The sequence below is a fragment of the Piliocolobus tephrosceles genome, chromosome 13, assembly GCF_002776525.5.
Source record: "Piliocolobus tephrosceles isolate RC106 chromosome 13, ASM277652v3, whole genome shotgun sequence".
Taxonomy (NCBI): Eukaryota; Metazoa; Chordata; class Mammalia; order Primates; family Cercopithecidae; genus Piliocolobus; species Piliocolobus tephrosceles.
In genome coordinates this window covers 29,165,065-29,186,941 of record NC_045446.1, presented here as the reverse complement: position 1 = coordinate 29,186,941, position 21,877 = coordinate 29,165,065, and the positions used below count along the sequence as shown (strand labels likewise).

The window sequence follows — 21,877 nt, the reverse complement described above, 5'->3', positions numbered from 1 at the left end:
AAAAAAAAGAATGCAAATGTAAGGAAATGCAGACGGGAGTGTAAGTGAAAACATGCAGTACTGACCTTCCTGATTGCTCATTACAGGAGACCAAGATGCATTCTACCCCAGTGGGGGCTCCCATATCACTCATGGATCTGAATCAGCTGGTGAGTTCAAAACCGCTTCAGTCATGTACTGTTATAATCATTGAGCCTGACGATGACGACTAATGAAGTATGAGTCAGTGTCTCCAGAGAAGTGGTTCTCAAACCTTCTTAGCATACATCACAATTACAGGGAGGGCTTATTAAATCACAGTGCTGGACCCCACCCTTAAGGTTCCTGATTCAGTAGGTCGGGGTGGAGCCCAAGCATTTGCATTTCTAATCAGTTCCCTGGTAATGCTGACACTGCTGGGGCAGGGATTGCACTTTGAGAACTACTGCTCTGGAGAAAAGCCTCGCACTGAAAACCTCAGGAAGAATTCAGGCAGGGTCCCAATTTAACATTGCACTACACCAGAGTGAGTAAGAGCATGAATTTTGTAGCAAAAATGGCCTGAGATCGATTCCAGCCCTCCACATATTAACTGAGCAAGATGCTTTAAAGGGTCTGAGACAAAATTTCTCAACTAATAAACTTGGAATAATAATAATTGTCACAGGACACTGTTTCAAAGACTAAATGATAGAATACATGCAAAGCATTTAGCGTCATCCTGGCACATGATATCATCACTGGTATTTGTTGGGAATTTGCTGTGTGCCAACAGTATCTTTCTAAACACTTTACATATATTAGGTTGGGCCAAATGGAACTGCCATTATTGTAGGTCAAGAACAGGTCAGTATCAGCCAGGCGCAGTGGCTCACACCTGTAATCCCAGCACTTTGGGAGTCTGAGGCGGGTGGATCACGAGGTCAGGAGTTCGAGACCAGCCTGACCAACATAGTGAAACCCTGTCTCTACTAAGAATACAAAATTTAGCCGGTGTGGTGGCATGCACCTATAATCCCAGCTACTCAGGAAGCTGAGGCAGCAGAATTGCTTGGACCTGGAAAGCAGAGGTTGTAGTGAGTCAAGATCGCACCGCTGCACTCCAGTCTGGGTGACAGAGCAACACTCTGCCTCAAAAAAAAAAAGAAAAAGAAAAAGAAAAGAAAAGTTGATATCAGCAAATGTATAGAGTTTATCTAGTATTAACTCATTCAGTCATCCTACAAACTCTGTGACATAGGTAAGTACTATTATTATCCCCATGTTACAGATGAGGAAACTAAGGCTCAGAGAGGGTAAGTAACTTGTTAGAGTTGACAGGGCCAGGGAGCGATAGAGCCACCTTTCAAGCCTGGAGGGTCTCATATTACTTCTCATAGCACAGTCTGGAGAAAGCATTCCATAATGATCATAATTACTGCCAGGCATGAATTCTTAAATAGACTCCTGTGTGCTGTGATTCAGATCACATCCCTGCAAACCTTACCCCAGACTGCAAAAGTCTGGCATGAGGTAGGTTTACTAATGACTTCTACTGCTGGGAGGTTCTGCCAGTGCTGCTTTACTGTGGTCTCCCTGAACATCATAAATCCAGGTGACCCCATGTAAATGATTTAAGCCATATCAATTATTGCCCTCCCTTTTTATGCCCAAGTTTGAGTGAGGCTCACCAACAGGTTTAAATGTTTACACATTGAAAACAAATATGAAGATGAATATTTACATGGTGGCTTCCACAATAACTCTCTATGGAGGAACACTAGGAGGTAGGGATTCATTAGAGATGCCTCTGAATTAGAGACAGAAGTCACAGGTTCACTGGGGACCTTAGGCAGGGCACTTAACCTTTCCCAGACTCAGTTTCCTTGTTAGGAAAAAGGAGATCAGATCATCTGCCTCAGTTGCTTCCTAGAGTTTTTGTGAGGAAGACAGGGTACCAGAAGTATGGAAGTACTCTGAAACAGTGGGGAGTTATCAAGGGGCATGATCTCTAAAACCAAGAGACCCCAGTCACTCTGTAAGTGTGATTCTTTAACCATCAGTGCAGACATCACCTAGGAACTTGTTGGAAATGCAGAATCCCTGGCCAACCCAGACCTACTGAATTAGGATCCGCATTTTAACTATACTCTCCCACCCAGGTGGTTTATATGCACATTAAAGTTTGGTGGCTTAGACTGTGCTAGACTGCTTTTCTCACCATTGAAGCCAATTGAACGATCTCTGTGCACATGTCTCAGATTACATGTCGTCTCCCAACAGGAATATCAAGTGCTCCTCTTTGTGGAACTTCCTATTGTGGCCAGTCCTACCCTGGCTGGATTTGTAGACATCTAGGGCACAAGGCAAGGCCTGCTGTCTCACATCCATCCTCTGTGGCTTTTACTTGAAGTGAGAATCAGGCGGACAGGAGCCAGTCTCTTTTGTTTGGCTTCTGAGCAGGTGTCTGTTGTTCAAACAGGAGGTTTCATCTTGTTGCACACACACCCAGATCTTTTCTTGCTGGGAGCATTTCTTTTTTTTTTTTTTGAAAATGAAAATAAAGAGATTATGATCCATTAATGGCCTCTTTTTTAAATATCAAAGGCTTATGTGAGTCAGAAAAAATAAAATAAAATAACAGTGAGAGTGACTATACCTCCTGGGGAGTTTTCACGGCCAAAGATCTTCAGTTTAAGTGGCCAATGTCCCATGACTTGGGCAGGTGAAAACCTGCCAACCACCAAGGACACTGGAAAGCATGTAGGGAAAGGGCCTTGGACTGTTTTGGAGGTTTGTAAAGTCAGAGGCCACTGTCAACATAGGGTGGGGGATGTTGAAACACCTAGATGTCTGGTAGGAACTTGTTTTGCTCCCTTTTAAGTTTTAACAAAAGCATCAAATTGCATAAACAAGAGCCATCATGTCCCCATATAACCATTGTAATCAAGATTTCATTGTGCACAGCCTAAAGTTTGGCTCCATGAGGAAAGCTCTCATTTAAGACCCCACCATCTTCATCCATTGATCAGCCTTCAGGATTCTACAATGGGCTTCCATTTGGTAGGGAAAAAAAAAGTTCATTTTGGTGGGACACTTTCACATTTTGTTTTGAAGCAATGGAGGAAGAATTTTTAAAAATCTATGAAGCTTTCATTTTGATGAGTCTCTTCACAAGATGTCTTAGAAGTTTCTTTTTTTAAAAAATTATTTATTTATTTATTATTTTTATTTTTAATAGGGACAGGATCTCCCTATGTTTCCCAAGCTGGTCTCAAACTCTTGGGCTCAAGTGATCCTCCTGTCTCAGCCTCCCAAAGTGCTGGGATTACAGGTGTGAGCCACTGTGCCCAGCTTCTTAGAAGTTTCTTTTAGAACCATTGTATCTCCCTCATTTGGATAGGCCTCCATTTCTGACTGGAGGACTGTCTGTCTTGTGATGCTTCCTCCCAGTTTAAGGCATTTTGTTCATTTCCTTATTTTGCTTTTTAGCAGTAGAAAATGTTGATTCTTCTAACAAGGTGTGTTTCAGTAATATATTAGCAGGAACTCTAATAGGGTGATTTTTCATAGTCAGAAAGGGTCACTGCTGCCAAACCCCTTATTTATTTATTTATTTATTTATTTATTTATTTATTTATTTAATTAATTTATTTATTTAGAGATGGAGTCTCGCTCTGACATCAGGCTGGAGTGCAGTGACACTATCTCAGCTCACTGCAATCTCTGCCTCCCGAGTTCAGGCAATTCCCCTGCCTCAGCCTCCCAAGTAGCTGGGACTACAGGCGCCTGCCACCGCCTGGCTAATTTTTGTATTTTTAGTAGAGACGGGGTTTAACTGTGTTGGCCAGGTTGGTCTCGATCTCTTGACCTCGTGATCCACCCGGTTCGGTCTCCCAAAGTTCTGGGATTACAGGTGTGAGCAAACTCCTTATGTTATAGTGTTTATGTGGCTCCTATGATGCTATTGGATGGGATTTTCAGGTTCCCTTTGGGCTTTCTGGAGCGTGTGAGTCCTCTGGGGGTCTTGTTAAAATGAAGAGTCTGATTTGGTAGCTTTGAGATGAGGCATAAGATTCTGCATGTCTAGCGATCTCCTCAGGTATGCCTGTCCTAATGGTCCAGAGGCACACTTTGAGTAGCAAGGTCCTAAATTAAAAATAGAAGTAACAACCACACACAACTACCAATACCATGTACTTCTTTAAATCTCTGTAAAATTATGATGAACAGGATTCTATTATCTCCATCTTACGAGTGCGAAAAGGGAGACTTGGAGGAGGTAAATTGACCCATTACACATGGCTAGTTAGCAAGGGACAGTGGTGAGACTCAAATCCAGGGTTATCCAGCTCTAGACCCCAAAGTCCTGAACACTGTACAACACTGCTACTGAGAATTCTCATGTTCCTTGATACAAAATAACATTACCAAGCCTTAGCCTTAATCAAACCAGGGTCGGGGGTGGGGGATATCTTTTGTGTAATGCTTTATAAACATCTGCAGCTTGAATCCATAAATGGCCTCTCAGTGATTCAGAATGTGGAGAGCTGCCCTTTCTGCAGCTCCACAAGGAACTCCTGGTTACTCATTGCAAACTTTGGTTGAGAGATGTTGTTTTTCCCCTTAGGACACTCACATGGGAGTCAAGAAGGTGGGGCAAACACAACCTCTGGTCCTGTAAGGACACCCCAAATTCCAGGTGAGTTTCCAACTGTGAGGCAGAAAAACATGCTGAAAGTAGCTTTCTCAGAATGTCCCAGCAAGGAAGAAGAGACGCGTCTGAAAGCACATTCTCTGCAATGCCCAACATATGAATCTGATTGCTCCTCTTTACAAGTTAAAGTATTACAGCCTCTTGGTAGGAAAAGATGAAATAGTCTTCTCTTCCTGGGTTCTGCAAACTAGCTGAGCTCATACTCAGATCTGTCCCTGGCCTGTCCCAGAGAAGTGTCATGTTAGTTACTAAAGCTTCCTTCCTAAGTGAATGATCACCAAGAGGACCCCATGTCATTCCTAGGTCCTTTCTATCCCAATCCAATTTTCCTTTATTTCTGGGGTCCAAGGTGAAGCATGTAATTTTCCTCTTACAATTACAGACAGGGAGGAGCTACAAGAGCATTTATGTTAGATGGAGTGAAAACTTTCTTTTGGTTCCCCCAACTAATTTTTTTTGGTCGAGGGACCGCCTGCTGATGTGGACAGAATAAACTTTTCAGAGAGTATGACACGTGCAGTGAGGAGGCTGGGACACCTGGTTCTCCTGAGCATCAAGACAAGGCATTTGTTGCAAATTCTTTATTTGACTTGGAATCAAAATTGATTTGTCAAGGAGAATTACTAAAGGGAATGGTCTCCTAAGGTCGTAAATTACCCTTTTAAATTCTCTCCCCTTCAGAGGTCTCCAAACTGAGTCTCCCTTGGGGAAAGAGAAGAATGTGTCTTGCACCTTTCTCCTTTGTCCCAGCTTGCCTAAGCACACCTGAAGACAGACCAGACAGAGAGAGGGGTGGGCTGCCCTGGGGGAGAGCGGAGGGGAAGCCTTAGCTGTCATCAGGCAGCAAGATTCTTCCCAGCTCCAGGGACAGTGCAGGTGGGACATCTCAGGGCTGGAGACCAGGGCCACTGTGGGCAGGAGTAGCGAGGAAGAACAGAAATGGGGCCCTCCTGTCAGTCTCCTCCACTTCTGACTCTACCTCCCTCTCCAAACTCATCTAAACCAGGAAAAGGTGAGGCAAAGGTAGTGCTGAGCAGGAAATCAGAGGTAAACCAAGATTTCCAAGAAGAAAACAGATGATGAGACTTTCCATGTCTCTTCTTTCTCAAGCCCTGGTTCATGGCACACATATACAACCCACTTTGCAACTGAATTTAGGAGAGTTGTCAAGTCATATTTTAGTCCTACAAGAGCCTGATTTCAAAATGTGTAGAATATTAATCCACAAGTGATATGTAATTATTGAAGACATTTGAAAAAACACAACTAGATAAAGTAATGGAAATATAAATCACTTATTATCGATCTCACCATCCAGAAATATTACGGTTACCATTTTAATATACGTCTTTAATTTAATTTAATTTTATTTTATTTTATTTTATTTTTGAGATGGAGTCTTGCTCTGTCACCCAGGCTGGAGTGCAGTGGCACGCCCTCGGCTCACTGCAACCTCCGCTTCCTGAATTCAAGCGATTCTCCTGCCTCAGCCTCCTGAGTAGCTGAGAATACAGCATGCTGCCATGCCCAGCTAATTTTTGTAATTTTAGAGATGGGGTTTCACCATGTTGGTCAGGCTGGTGTCGAACTCCTGACCTCGTGATTCACCCACCTCAGCCTCCCAAAGTGCTGGAATTACAGGCGTGAGCCAGGGCGCCTGGCCTTTCCTATCATTTTAAAATGTAAAATATATACCAAAATGTGATTTCACCTTACATGGTGTTTAGCAAACATTGCCTACTGGTTAACCATGGCTTCCATGTCATTGAATATTTCCTCCTTATATTGTAGTGCGTAATGCAATAGATGTACCCTAATTTATTTAACCAATCATTTATTGTCTCCATTTTTGTTTTTTAATACAATGTAAGGTGGATAGGTTGGTGCTCTTATACAGGAAAAAATGTTCCTTTCAAAAGAAGCCTACATTTCCTTTTATCTGTTTAATAATATTATACCAAAGGCATCTACAAGATTCAACAAGTCATCCTGTCCTTTTTTAGAAACATAGTTCTCCTGAAGGGACTTAAAAATCCTGACTGATGATAAAAGATTAAAGCAAGAGGGCTGTTGGACGAATACTTACAGCAAATTGCTCTTCCAGAATTACCTGCCTATTGGCTGGACCTGTTGACCAGACCCCCCCGTGCAGCACTGACTGTGGTGCTTGCTTGAACTAGGTCAATTATAAAGTGCATTTTTGTTTTTACAAAGTGTGTCTCTGAAGCTCATACATGTCATTTAATTTACTCACACCAGAATGGCTGATCATCTTGGCATCCCTCTTGGCCTTGGCTTTGATTCTTGCAGTTTGCATTGCAGTCAACAGTCGAAGAAGGTAAGGGGCTGTCCTGGGGGCCTTCACCTAGGAAAGGGCATCATTTAAACTTGGGCTTTATATCCTTGCTGCTCAGAGTGTAGTCCCTGGAACCAGCAGCCTGGGCACCCTGGGAGTTTGTTGGAAATACACAATCTCAAACCCAACCCCAGACCTCCTATGGCAGAGTCTGCATCCTAACAAGATTCCAGCGATTCATGTGCATGGTGCAGCTTAAGACATCTTTCTTTGCCCTGGTTTTTAAAGACAGGAGACACCTGTGATTGTTTGGCGCATCACTTTTAAATAGTGGTTGAATGCTTTGTGATTTTACATGTTTTTTAGGGTTAAACCTCATGCAGACTCTATCTGATAAAAGTTATGAAGTATCTCACCAGGAAGGCATACAAAAGTATATACTCATTCATTGATTTGTGAAATATTGATTAAATACATTCACGATGCACAAATATTGTATAAGGATTCAGTGATTCATCATCCCCTGTAGCCTCTCTGAGGCCCAGGGAATGTTTAAGAACTTTTACCAGAAGGAGGTATTGGCCTTGTGCTTTTGTTTGTTGTTTGTTGTTTGTAATGATATCATTTTCTATTTTCTGGGAACTGTAGTTGAAGAGATTCAGGTTATAGCATAAGAAGAGCACTGTTCCATAGGTCTCCTCACTGTTAGGAGGTCTATAAAGCAGAGAAGAACTTTCCTTAGGAAAGTCTAAATGAAGACAGTCATCTCCCTAGAACTGACACATGGGCTGTTTTTATATTCTTGAAGGCCACTATCTCCCTACCTAAACCAAGACCTATAGGTTTAGATGTTATTTACATTTTATATATACTATATATATATATATGCCCTAGGATGCATCACTTTTGCTCACACACACAGTTCATAGATATATGTGTGTGTGTGTGTGTGTGTGTATGTGTGTGTGTGTGTATATATATATATATACACACACACAATAGTAATTCTAGCAACAGAGGAAATGAACTTTAACAGGGACATAAATCTAAATTTATAAAAGTATAAATCTAAATTTCTTACCCAAGACACTTTAAAGATACATTATTTTTCTCCAGGACATAATTCATAGGAATATTAAACCTTTTGTAAATGTCCCTTTAGATGGTTTCTCATAAGGTAAAAGAACCTTATTTCCAAGCAGGGCCACATTTATTGTGTCCCCAGATCACCTCACAGGGCAGAAAAATGCCCCTCAGTCTGGGAGAAGACCTAGAGAGAATCATGGACTCCTTACTGGCTTTTGGAAAGCAACCAACAGCTAATTCCAACACCATGGGCAGCCCATACAGTCTCTAATTATCTGAGAAAATCAAATGATGCTGTTATATAATTATGCTGGTACAAGTTAATAAAAGTGCCATATTACAGTTAAATAGCTATGTTGCTATCTATACCATTGAGGGCATAATTTTAAAAAGTAGTTATGATAGCTGATTGTATAAGGAACAAAACTGAGAGAAAAAATCTAAAAAGCTGCCTATGATTGAATGGAAATTTTTTTTTTTTTAGTTGAATTTAAATAATGTGACTTGCGGGAGTCTTTACAAAGAGTCTTTATACTTCCCTTCAGCTTCCTTGTTTTCCCTTGGATTACTTTTGCTCAATTAAATATGAATTTCCTATTGTGTGCAATCAGCCCTTTATTGCCAAGCCCTAGGATGCACCACTTTTGCTCACATACGCAGTCCATAAGCTTTGCACATGTCACCATAGAAACGCTGGCACGGATGCTGTCGACATTCAGGGAGACCTCAGAGAAGCATCTCAGCTGTCCCCAAGAACAGCTGGAGTCCATACATTGGAGCTGGGTATCTCCCCCATTGTCTATGTCTTGTCAGCAGCAGACAGCAGAGAAGGGGCCTCACTCCTGCCCTCTCCCTCCTCCCAAGACCACAGTCACCCTGGTAACTGGCAAACAGGGACACACAGGGTCGGGCACAGCGAGTATCTCACCAGGAAAGTAGCTGCTTGGACGCCGTAGATCACTGTGTCCTGATTTGATAATTGAAAACAGATTTGCCACGCAGCTAAAGGGTGGTTAACAGCTGCACGGGCCCCTTAATGGGCTCTGTGATTCTAAAGCTGTCAACCCATTTCTAATCCCCTTCAAAGGCTGGGGCTTTTCTACTTTGAGTGTCACATTTAAGAGAAAGAGATACAGAATCCTATTTTCATCAGAGAAAGGTTGGTTGAAAATGGGGCCTCCAATGGGTGTTCATTTACTCAGCAAACATCTTTTGAGTGGCTCCTGTGACTACCAGCCCTGGCAAGGAGAAAGAGAAGGTAAAAAACAAAAAGAGTACCATCCCTTTTTTAAAAGAATCTTGAGGTTTAGTGGCAGTATTGGCCTCTTGAATTTGAATTGGCTAGTATTTATTGAGAACATTCCCTGTGCCAGACACTGTTATATAAATTATGGTTAAAAGGCAAAAGTGGAAAATCATCAGTCTCTGAAGTTGACATACGAGGATGGATCATGGGCTTGCATGATGAAGTGATCTGTGAGTCACGTTGTCTTAAAGATGCTGGCTTGGGGGTTCTATTACTTCTTTAGCTTTTTCCACTGCTGCCATCATCCACAACAGCTTTCCTTGCTGTTCCTCATTTCACCTGACTCCTTGAATTACAGCTCTCCATGGGAAATCATGCTTTATTGCCTCTCCGTGAGAGCACATAATTATTTTAGGAGTCAGTTGGGTTGATAGATACTGGGTGAGGCTCCAGAGAATATTTTCCTTTAAAGAATGTATCTGGGCCAGGTGCAGTGGCTCACGCAATGGCTCACACCAGGTGCAGTGGCTCACTTTGGGAGGCTGAGGCAGTGGATTACTTGAGCCTAGGAGTTCAAGACCAGCCCGGGCAACATGGTGAAACACCGTCTCTACAAAAAAGACGAAAATTAGCTGGGCGTAGTGGCGCATGCCTGTGGTCTCAGCTACTTGGGAGGCTGAGGTGGAAGAATCGCTTGAGCCCCGGGAGGTAGAGGCAGCAGTGAGCCACGATAGTGCCACTACAGCCTGGGCAACAGAGTGAGACCCTGTCTTAAACAAACAAACAAACAAAAACCCATCTGAATTGTCTGAAGAGGAGAAAAAAACATGAGGACTTTACTATGTGCTGCTTGTACATAAAAACTGTTCACCATCCTTCACTTTAATGGGAATAATTGTCTTTTCTACAAACCCCAGCAGGCAGTCACCCACACTCCAATCAGTAGGTCTTCTCTATGCATCGCCATAATTTCGCAATAGTTTCATTCTCTTATGCTCCACAGGAGCTCCTGTAATCTGAGCTCACCCAACTTCCTCCTGCTGTCTAGAACAGTGCTATGCAATAGAACTTTCTGTGATGATGGAAATGTTCTATATGTCCACTGTCCAATATATAACTACTAGCCAACTGTGGCTACTGAGCACTTGAACTGTGGCTAGTTTGACTGAAGAAGTGAATTTTTAATTTCATTTCATTGTAATTAGTTTAAATTCAAATAGCCACATGTGGCTGGTGGCTACTATATTAGATGGCACAGCTCTAAAACAGTGCAAAATAAATCCCTAAATATCTTTAAGGATTGTCAGGTAGAAGAGTCATGAGATCAGTTGCCAAGTTACCCACCTAAATCTTTTGAGATAAATTCTGCCATGCCATAGAAGTATGTTACCTGGTACCTAAACCCCAGCCAGCCTGCCCTCCCTTTCCTGGTGAGGTCCTAGTCTGCCTCCTTCACACACTGTGTGATTGCTGTGTGCTCAGCTAATGACTGAGATTTAAGGGAAGAGGAGATAAAGGTAAGACACAGATCCACGAGGATCTCTGATCTTCAGAGTCATAAAATGCAAGCTGTGGCTGGGCACAGTGGCTCACACCTGTAATCCCAGCACTTTGGGAAGCCGAGGCAGGCAGATCACTTGAAGTCAGGAGTTTGAGACCAGCGTGACCAACATGGAGAAATCCTATCGCTACTAAAAGTACAAAAATTAGTCAGGTGTGGTGGCAGGTGCCTGTAATCCCAGCTACTTGGGTGGCTGAGGCAGGAGAATTGCTTGAACCCACGAGGTGGAGGTTGCAGTGAGCCGAGATGGTGCCATTGCACCCCAGCCTGGTTGATGAAGTGAGACTTTGTAAAACAAACAAACAAACAAACAAACAAAAAACAGAAAATCTAAGCTGTGATTCTTGCAGTGCCATAACTAGCTGTGAATTTGGACAATACCCTTGACTTCTTGGACTTGGTGTCCAGTTCACATAATGAAGAAGCTGGGCTAGCTCATCTCTGAAGCTCCTTCAGGTCTAGTGCTCCTTCTTAAATTCTTATAACTAAGAAGAACTTAAAAATTAGAATATGTCTTTTAAAAGTACTTATTAGATGCCTAGAGCACTGAATATTGGAATGAGTTATTTATGAGAATCATCCTGTCCTCCTGAAAGTACTCAGACAGATAGAAACACATAAATCCGAAGGGAAATGTGGGCCAGCCAAAACCCAAGCACAATATTCCTGTGTTCTATAGGTCAAATGTTATCCACTGTCAAGATCAGTTTCATTTAGATTAATAAAATTAATCTCCACCCACTCCCATGCACAGACACATTTTTTATGCTCATAAATCACTTTCCCACAATATTTCATTCCATCCCTCAACCACCCATTGGTTAGGCAAATGGGAATTACTTTAACTAGACAACTTTCCTCCAAAGAACACAGAGACCAGAGAATTGGAAGTAACACGACCAGCATTCTACCTTGAGCCTTTTAAATCCTCTTCGTAGTAAATAATAACGAGGTAGGTGGAGGCAGCCAGGAGAAACAAACAAAATTCATTTCATATGGCTTTTGTTATATTAACAATTATAGACAGCACGTGAAAGCTTATTGTGCTCCAGATACTGTTTTAAGTGTTATCCCAAACCTTAGTTTCCTTACCCCGCATAAGAGCAAGAATAACAATTACTTCCTTATCCTTCATAAGAGCAAGAATAATAACAATAGACTCATTTATTTAGTGACAGTCTCTGTTTCAAGGGCTTTTCACAATCCTATGATATTGCTACTCTTAATAACCTGGTATTATTGATGCAAAACCGAGGCTCAGAGAGGTTAAGTGAGTTGCCCCAGGTCACACAGCAGTAATTTCTCAAAACCAGGCCTTCCAAGCCCTTTTTCTTTTCTTTCTTTTTTTTTTTTTTTTGAGATAGAGTCTTACTGTGTCACCCACCTGCACCTGGCCTCCAAGGCCCTTTTCTTGACCATGCATCCTGCTGGACTCCATCTGTATTCCTGGTTCCCATGAATCTGTTTCACGGTTCAAGCATCCTTCCCCCAACTCCTCATCAAGCCTCATGCCAGAGGAGACAGGATCTACCTCCTGTTGAGGAGGTATAATTTCTATTTCCCCAAACAAGAACTTAAAGTTTATGGCCTTGGCAGTCCTACAGGGAATGGTCCATGATCATGAATAATAAGAGGCTTTGTCTCTATTACCCCAAATATCCAGAGGCAAAGTGAACAATTCTGACTTCATACTGTTTCCAAATCTCCAGAGGGCTGGCACATTGACAGAGCCAGGCAGAGCCCAGGCTTTGGTCATAAAGGCCTGGATTTTAATATTGGCTCTGTCATTCCTACTCTCTATGTGACCTCGAGCAAGTTATTAAACCTCTTTTGGCCTCAGTTTCCACTGCTGTATTATGGGAACAATAGCCGCTTTGAAAGAGTCTTGTAAGAATTATAGAAAATTGCATGTAAAGTGTCTGGAATTCAGGAGGTAATCTGCTTCCCTGCATCCCCATCTTGCTTGTAGTTGTGAAACTGTGCAACTTTGCTTCCTCTAAGCATAGTCTGACTTGTATATGTGTAGCAGTGATGTGTTACAGGAAAGAGGAAGCATTGTGTCAGGCTGGGTGGGGTGAAGCAATAGACAGTAACCAGGGAAAAGATCAAGGTCGTGCTCTTCCATGGCAATTTTCTTTTGCGTTTGAGTCTTAAGTAATGTTTGAGAAACCGTAAAGTAATGAGAATAATTTGTCTTATGTTATTAAACTTCCTATATCAGGGTTATATGGGAGTTAACCAATGTTAGGAAAACATCATGATGGCCTTACACCTCTAGAAAAATGTTGTTTTATTCTTCTCGGTACATTCAGTAATAACGCTGACAAGGCCGACAAAGTGTTGACTGGGAGAGGAAGTTATCGGACTTTCTTGAATATACAAATCAGAATGATTTACAATCATCATGTTGATGGTTTATCTAAATCTGCAGAAACTGCTAACATGCTTAAAAGAGGCAAACATTTCCATTATAAAGTATGATAGAAGGGGAATCAGAACTTGAGAGTCAGACAGACCAGGGTTTGAATCCTCTTTTCTTACTTGCTGAGTTACTTGGGGGAAGTTACTGAATTTTCTGATCCCCAAGGTTTCTTCTCTTGGAATAGGGGGTAATAATAATAACACCAGCTTCCTGGAGTTGTAGTTGCTGATTTGCAAACTTGACTGTGCAGAGAAGCCCCCCTGAGGAGTTGTGAACCACAGATACTGGGCTCCAACCCTAGAGTTTTCTGATTCAGTAGGTTTGGGCTGGGGCTGAGAATTTGTATTTCTAACAGGTTCCAAGATGATGCTCTTGCTGCTGGTCCAGGGACCTCACTTTGAGGAGTGCTGGTTGTTAAGAGTCTGGTCATTAAGTGCTGGTTGTTAGTTGTTAAAGTAGAGAAGACACCTAGTACAGTGCTTGGCACACACTAAAGCCATCATAAACCATAGTGATCATCATGATGGTGCTCAATAATGATGACTATCTGATGCCTGAGTCACTGCACTCTTTCTCATATGGTACATTTTTTAAATTATTAGGTGTGGGCAGAAGAAAAAGCTAGTGATCAACAGTGGCAATGGAGCTGTGGATGACAGAAAGCCAAGTGGACTCAATGGAGAGGCCAGCAAGTCTCAGGAAATGGTGCATTTGGTGAACAAGGAGCCATCAGAAACTCCAGACCAGTATATGACCGCTGATGAGACAAGGAACCTGCAGAACGTGGACATGAAGATTGGGGTGTAACACCTACACCGTTATCTTAGAAAGAAATAACCGTTGGAAACATAACCATTACAGGGAGCTGGGACACTTAACAGATGCAATGTGCTACTGATTGTTTCATTGGGAATCTTTTTTTAGCAGAAAATTTTCTACTCCTTTTGTTTTTTGTGTTTGTTCTTTAAAGTCAGGTCCAATTGTAAAAACAGCATTGCTTTCTGAAATTAAGGCCCAATTAATAATCAGCAAGAATTTGATTGTTCCAGTTCCCACGTGGAGGACTTTCATCCCTCAGGTGTGCTGTGGATGACTTCTAACAAAAACTACACATACATATTCCTGATTGCCAACCTTTCCCCCACCAGCTAAGGACATTCCCCAGGGCTAATAGGGCCTGGTCCCTGGGAGGAAATTTGAATGGGTCCATGTTGCCCTTCCAGTATCCTAATCCCTGGGCATTGATTTCTAGGGAGGTTGGGGGTTGGGGTATACTAGTTACACATCTCCTTCAACAGACCCCCCTAGAAATTTTTCAGATGCTTCGGGGAGACACGCAAAGGGTGAAGCTATTTATCTGTAGTAAACTATTTATCTGTGTTTTCAAAATATTAAACCCTGGAGGTCCTTTGATCAGTATAATTTTTTAAAGTTACTTTGTCAGAAGCACAAAAGGGTTTAAACTGATTCATAATAAACATCTGTACTTCTTCCATCTTCACTTTTTGTGCTGTGATTTTTCAGTTTCTAAACCAGCACTGTCTGGGTCTCTACAATGTATCAGGAAGAGCTGAGGATGGTAAGAAGACTCAGAATTCTAAGTCTTCATCTCAGAGACCCTGAGTTCCCACTCAGACCCTCTCAGCCATATCTCATGGAAGATCAAGGAAGGCAGCACTGTTTTGTTTTTGACACTGTCCGAAGGTTTTCTGTCTTGTCCTGGAATCAGAGTGGATGCTGAGGAGCTTCGGACTCTGTTATGGTTTAATGGCCAACTGTTCTATCCTGTGAAAGGTTTTGCAAAGTCACATTAAGTTTGCATGACTTGTTATCCCTGGGGCTCTATTTCATAGAGGCTGGCCCTATTAGTGATTTACAAAAACAATATGGAAGTGCCTTTTGATGTCTTACAATAGGAGAAGAAGCCAATGGAAATGAAAGAGATTGCCAAGGGGAAAGGATGATGCAGTGTAGATCCTGTTTGACATTTTTATGGCTGTATTTGTAAACTTAAACTTTAACACACCAGTGTCTGCTCTTGATGCAGTTGCTATTTAGGTTGAGTTAAGTGCCTGGGGAGTCCCTCAAAAGGTTACAGGGATTCCCATCATTGGAATCTTATTACCAGATAGGCAAGTTTATGACCAAACAAGAGAGTACTGACTTTATCCTCTAATCCCACATTATCTCCCACTTGGCAAGTCCTTTGTGGCATTTATTCATCAATCAGGGTGTCCGATTGGTCCTAGAACTTCCAAAGGCTGCTTGTAATAGAAGCCATTGCATCTATAAAGCAACAGCCCCTATTAAATTGTATCTCCTTTCTGAGACTCCCACTAAAAGTCATTTGTTACCTAAACTTATATGCTTAACAGGCAATGCTTCTCAGACCACAAAGCAGAAAGAAGAAGAAAAGCTCCCAACTAAATCAGGGCTGGGCTTAGACAGAGTTGATCTGAAGAATATCTTTAAAGGAGAGATGCCAACTTTCTGCACTATTCCCAGCCTCTGCTCCTCCCTGTCTACCCTCTCCCCTCCCTCCTTCCCTCCACTTTGCCCCATAATCTTCAAAAACTTCGCTTCTCTTCTGTGAACATCATTGGCCAGTTCCATATTCAGTGGCCTGGGTTTCTTTTTATTTTCAATTTGAAAGAAACTGGACATTAGGTCACTATGTGTTGTTACTGCCACTAGTGTGCAAGTGCCTCTTGTTTTCCCAGAGATTTCCTGGGTCTGCCAGAGGCCCAGGCAGGCTCACTCAAGCTCTTTAACTGAAATGCAACAAGTCACTCTTGGACAAGGGTCAAAATGGTTACACAAGCCCCTACCTGTCCCCCCAGGGAGACAGGGGTAGTAATACAAGTCTCATAGCCAGAGATGGTTTTCCACCCCTTCTAGATATTCCCAACAAAGAGGCTGAGACAGGAGATTATTTTCAATTTTATTTTGGAATTAAATACTTTTTCCTTTATTACTGTTATAGTCCCTCACTTCGATATACCTCTGTTTTCATGATAGAAATGAGAGGTCTAGAGCTTCTATTCCTTGGCCATTGTCAATGGAGAGCTGCCCAAGTCTTTACAAACCTTTGTAACATTGCCTGAAGTTTATGGAATAAGATGTATTCTCACTCTCTTGCTCTCAAGGGCGTAACTCTGGAAGCACAGCTTGACTACATGTCATTTTTACCAGTGATTTTCCAGGTGATCTGGGCTAAGTCATTAAACTGGGTCTTGTTTATAAAAGTAAAAGGCCAACATTTAGTTATTTTGCAAAGCAACCTAAGAGCTTAAGATGTAATTTTTCCTGCAATTGTAAATCTTTTATGTCTCCTGAGGACTTCCCTTAAAATTAGCTCTAAGTGAAAAATCAAATGAGACAAAAGACATCTTCAAATCCATATTTCAAGCGTGGTAGAATTGGCTTTTCTAGCAGAACCTTTCAAAAAGTTTTATATTGAGATTCATAACAACACCAAGAATTGATTTTATAACCAACATTCATTCAATACTGTTATATCAGAGGAGTAGGAGACAGGAAACATTTGACTTATCTGGAAAAGCAAAATGTACTTAAGAACAAGAAAAACATGGTCCATTTACCTTTATGTTATAGGTATGTCTTTGTGTAAATCATTTGTTTTGAGTTTTCAAAGAATAGCTCATTGTTCATTCTTGTACTGTACAATGACCACTGTTATTGTTACTTTGACTTTTCAGAGCACACCCTTCCTCTGGTTTTTGTATATTTATTGATGGATCAATAATAATGAGGAAAGCATGATATGTATATTGCTGAGTTGAAAGCACTTATTGGAAAATATTAAAAGGCTAACATTAAAAGACTAAAGGAAACAGACTCAGAAGTCTCTAATTTAAAAGAATGGGAGGCTGAGAGGGACAGAACTATGCTTATCTGGCACTGTCTGGGTAATTTAGAGGAACAAAGTCAAAGGTATCTGAGGTGGCTGAAGCCTCACACTCATTTTATTTTTTAAAAAAAGCAAAAACAAAATGGGTTTCCATCAACTTGAAAGCCTTCTTTTGAAGAAAATTTGGTTTTCTATGATTGACCTGTGGTTCACATGTTTCAAACTAAACGAGATATAGTAAAGTGTTCGTTCTTTTAAAGCCAAGAACTACTCCTGGACTTCCAGTTAAAGAGAGGAGAGTGTACATACCTTCATTCCCTCATATAAGCCTCTAAAAAGAAAATAAAGAGATATTTCCAGATGGATTCAACCCACGGAGTTCAAAAGATTGGAAGAAGAGACAAGAGCAACAAAAAATTGAAGCTGAAAAGTGATAGCTGATTGGTAACTGAATGAACAGATCTAGAAAAGCTGACTCCTAAGCCTTCAGTGTGGAAAATTGAGAAACAACCAGATTTATGTGACAGAACCATCAAAAGGCTCGGTAACTACTCTGGAAATGAATGGGAAGATGAGGCTAAGATTAGGAGGACAAGCTTAAAGTCTATGTAAGAAGCAGTTAGAATTCCAGGTCCCCTTCCTTACTCTGTGTAACTGAATACTATCCTTTCCCAATCTCAGCAAAAGATCAGAAGTTTATTTTCTGGAGACAGGGAAATAGAGAGTCTCTGGTTCAAGTCCAACAGCACCTACACAGTTGACATTAGAAATACCACACGGTGATGCATGCCTGTAATCCCAGCACTTTGGGAGGTTGAGGAGGGCAGATTGCTTGATCTCAGGAGTTAGAGAACAGCCTGGGCAACATGGCAAACCCTGTGTCTGTAAAAAACATAACAATTAGCTGGGCATGGTGGTGTGTACCTGTGGTCCCAGCTACTTGGGAGGCTGAGTTGGGAGGATCATGTTTGAGCCTGGGAAGTCAAGGCTGCAGTGAGTTGAGATTGATCCACTGCACAGCAGCCTGGGTGAAGAGTGAGACCCTGAAAAAGAAAAGAAAGATAAGAAAAGAAAAGAAATAAAAAAGAAAAGAAAGGCTATGCTGAAAAAGTGAAACCATGCTTAAAGAGTGTTGAGATTCCCTATCCTTCTCTCCCAGCTTGGCTCTCGGAATGCTGGCAGCTAGGCATATGTTCTCCAGGCAGAAGCTCAGTGTTTCTGGGGAATCTTATAAGCCTGAGATAAAATTCTAAAAATATTAACATGGTAGTTCCCCAAAGAAATGGCCCAACAAAGCAAGCTGCAATGAAGATGGCATCTCAAGCCACACCAGGCACCCAGAAAGTTCAGTCAGCTTTCTGTAGCTTACTCTCACACATGAGCTGTTACTAAGGAGCACCAGACTTTTGGAGAAAGCATCTAATATTAAAGTCAAGGACTACAAAAAACAGGAAAAAGGACCTTGACAGAAAAGAAACTGCTTAGAGAAGGAAACTTTCTCTACTAAAGGTCACCAATACCCTCAGTAAGATAAGAGGAGATGGTATATCCATAAAGCAAGAACACAATGCCAGGATAAAAAGGAACATATAGAGAACACCTGAAAAGAAGCTTTTAAAAATGTAAATGTGAGAGCACAAATTTAAAAATAAACCTCACAGAAGGTTTGCAAAATAAAGTTAAAGAAATACCCTCAGAAATAGAGCAAAAGCGAAGAAATGGAAACAGAGGGGGAATACATTGGGAAGACTGGCACCCGGTCCAGCAAATTTAACATGCAAATGCTGTAATAAAAGTCACAGGGAGAGAAAACAAATAGGAAGAAATCATCCAAGAAAAAAAATCAAGAAAATTTCCCAGAACTTTAAAACATGAATATCTTGATAAGGACAAGGTGAGTACTTAGTAAAATGAATAAAAACAGACCCACACTAATGCATATTATCCTAAAAATTCATGACACCTGGGGCAAAGAAATGATCCTATGAACATCTAGAAAGGAAAAATACATATATGGCAGATCAACAATCAGAATAGAATCAGATTTCTCAACAGCCACATTGGAAGATAGAAGACTATGAAACAGTGCCTCGAAATTCTGAAAGAATTATTTCCAAGCTAGAATTCTAACTTGTTAAACTGTAAATTAAGTATAATGATGGAATAAAGATATTTTAGGTAATCATAGTCTCCAAACCTGCTCACGCATTCACAGGCAACTCCCAAAGGATGTACTCCATCAAAACAAGGGAGTTACCAAGAGAGGAGAGGACACGAGTTTCAGAAAACAAAGTAGAGGGAGTTCTTAAGGTGATGACATAGGGAGATCCCAAGATGACAGCTGTACAGCAGGTCTAGAGAACAATTAAAGTTGGAATACTAATAATTAAAACAATCAATGTTTTTCTTTTAGTGACTACTAATTAAAAAGAAAATTATTTTTTGTTGTATTCATTAACTACTGATGCATTAAAAACTGTTTCAAAATTAGTCACTTAAACTAACAAGCATGTATTTATTTCTTATCCATCCACCAGTTAACTGAGTGCTTCTGCTGATCTTGGCAAGACTCACTTGAGCATGATGGGACTCATGCATTTGTGTGTGTGATTAACAAACAGGCCAGCTAGAAGCTGTCTAATCTCAGATGGCTTCATCTGGGATGATTGGGGCCTTTTTCCATCTGACTCTCACCTGCCTCCAGCTGGCTGGTCCAGGCCTGGCAGGGTTCCAAGTAAAAGCACATGCTCACAGGTCCTCTTGAGGCCTAGGCTCAGAACTGGTGCTCTGTCATTCCACCATATTCTATTGACCAATCAAGTTACAAGAGCAGCCCAGATTTTAAAAGAAGGGAAATAGATTCTATCTCCTAATGGGAGAAGCTGCAAAGTCACATTGAAAAGAGTATGGTTACAAAAAAGCCAACTATCAGGGCCATTAGTGCAATCGAGATCTATGATAGACATGTTGGAAGATTCTTGTGCTCAAGGGCACCTCTCATGTTTATGCTTAAAATACACTCACCATGTGAGCCATATTGGCAATAGCATTAACTTAGAAAACCATAAACAACTTCATAAACCCCATGCTTTAGAAAAGGAAGGAGCACAGTCATGTGTAAATGTGTTTGGGAGATTGCTTGGTATGGTAGAAACAACATGAGCTTTGAGATCAGACAAATTTTGGGTTTTAATACTGATTCTACCACTTACTTAACTATGCAACCCTGTTCACACATCTTAAATATTTTGAGTCAGTAAAGAGACAGTAAAATCTTCATAGGGTGGCTATGAGGATTAAATTTAATAAGTACCTGGCAGTGCTTGGGATATATTAGGTCCTCAAAAATATTAATATCTACCTGCCATTGCACACATATGCACAGTAGGTACTTAACTTCTTCCTTCACCAATTCTTCCAATGTTCTGAACTCTAACCAGCTTTTAAGTGTGAGTTGCTATTAACTTACAGTGGCTGGAGACAGATTATTTCAGCTTCTGAAGCTCCCCATGAAGAAAGCCCTTCAATTTTAGTCGATAGGTTTTTGCTTTCAAAGCAAGACTAACAAGCAGGGAGTCCTGGAAGCAAATAGCTGGCATTCGTTGATCAAATCTTGGCCATCCAAGTTGTGGCTGCAGGTTAACCAAAGTTGGGCATCCACCCACGGCTTTGATTATCACCTCCAAGAAGTTGTCTTGCCCCACCCCTACCCAGGATGAGCTCATTTCCCCCTTTGTGGGTATACATCTTACCTTGTCCATATGTCACTGTAGTTCTTACTCTGCAATTTCATTAATCTGCCCATGAGCCTGTCTCTTCTACTATATGATGAACCTCTTAATAGCAGGATCTGCTTTGTGTATCCTATGTGCAACAGAAAACTCATCTCAATAATAGCCTCAAAAGTTACCATCTACTGAGCACTTAATGAATGTCTGGGTTTACACATCTTTGAATTTCCCTTACAACCAATGAGGAAGAAATTCTTACCTGTTTTTAACAGGGGGTCATCTGAGGGTACAGAGAAATTCATTATGGTCCCCCAAACCAAGTAAGTAGAAAGTGGTGGAACCAGCAATAGACCTCAGCTGTCTCCAAAGTCTCTGACTTAATATGCCTGAATTGTCTATTGTCAGAAGTTTGGTAAACTGAATTTGCTGAAGTTAAGACATCATCTCCAAATGTTGCAAACCAGGTCTGTATTCCGGAGCTCTCTGTGCCTGGTGGAGTCAAAGGAGGCTTTCAGAAACCACTGAAAAGATTTGGGGATGAGTACACTCACGATTTAGACAATATTGGCAATGGAATTAATTTAGGAAACCATAAACAGCTTCATAGATGCTGTGTTTATTGGAAAGGGAAGAATCAGTCATGTGTAAATGTGATTTTTGCTGTGATGCCCTGGGCAAAGAAGGCTCAGTGGAGAAAAAAGTCTGGCTGGGCATCCTGGCCTCAAGCCCCATTTCGTGCCTGTGTTGACACCTGGTCTTGAACACCAGTAGTTTGCCTGTAAGGGCCGCCCAAAACCTGCCTCCTCAATCCTGCCCCATTAGGCTTCCAGACTGCTGATCTCATTACGTGGTGACTACTATTTTCCAGAAGTCTTGTTTAAACCACTTCCTCCTTCCTCTCTCCCTAAAGAGGAATAATAACCACCTCAGAAAAGGAGGCTAAGGTTTAGCTTTTAAAAGGTGATTTTTAAAATGACTCTCAGTTCAAA

General features: G+C 41.3%; 1 protein-coding gene across 3 annotated transcripts in view; it reads left to right on the top strand.

Annotated features, from left to right (window-relative positions):
* The window catches only part of CD44 (CD44 molecule (Indian blood group)), a 92,459-nt gene extending 75,315 nt beyond the window's left edge, over positions 1–17,144 (top strand). For all 3 annotated transcript variants that reach the window (XM_023185574.2, XM_023185573.3, XM_023185575.2), the window contains 4 exons: positions 87–149; positions 4,589–4,660; positions 6,935–7,013; positions 13,889–17,144. In XM_023185574.2, coding sequence (XP_023041342.2) covers positions 87–149; positions 4,589–4,660; positions 6,935–7,013; positions 13,889–14,093 — 419 coding nt within the window. In that variant the 3' untranslated portion in view covers positions 14,094–17,144. The remainder of the gene's footprint in view (positions 1–86; positions 150–4,588; positions 4,661–6,934; positions 7,014–13,888) is intronic.
* The last annotated feature ends 4,733 nt before the right edge of the window (positions 17,145–21,877 follow it).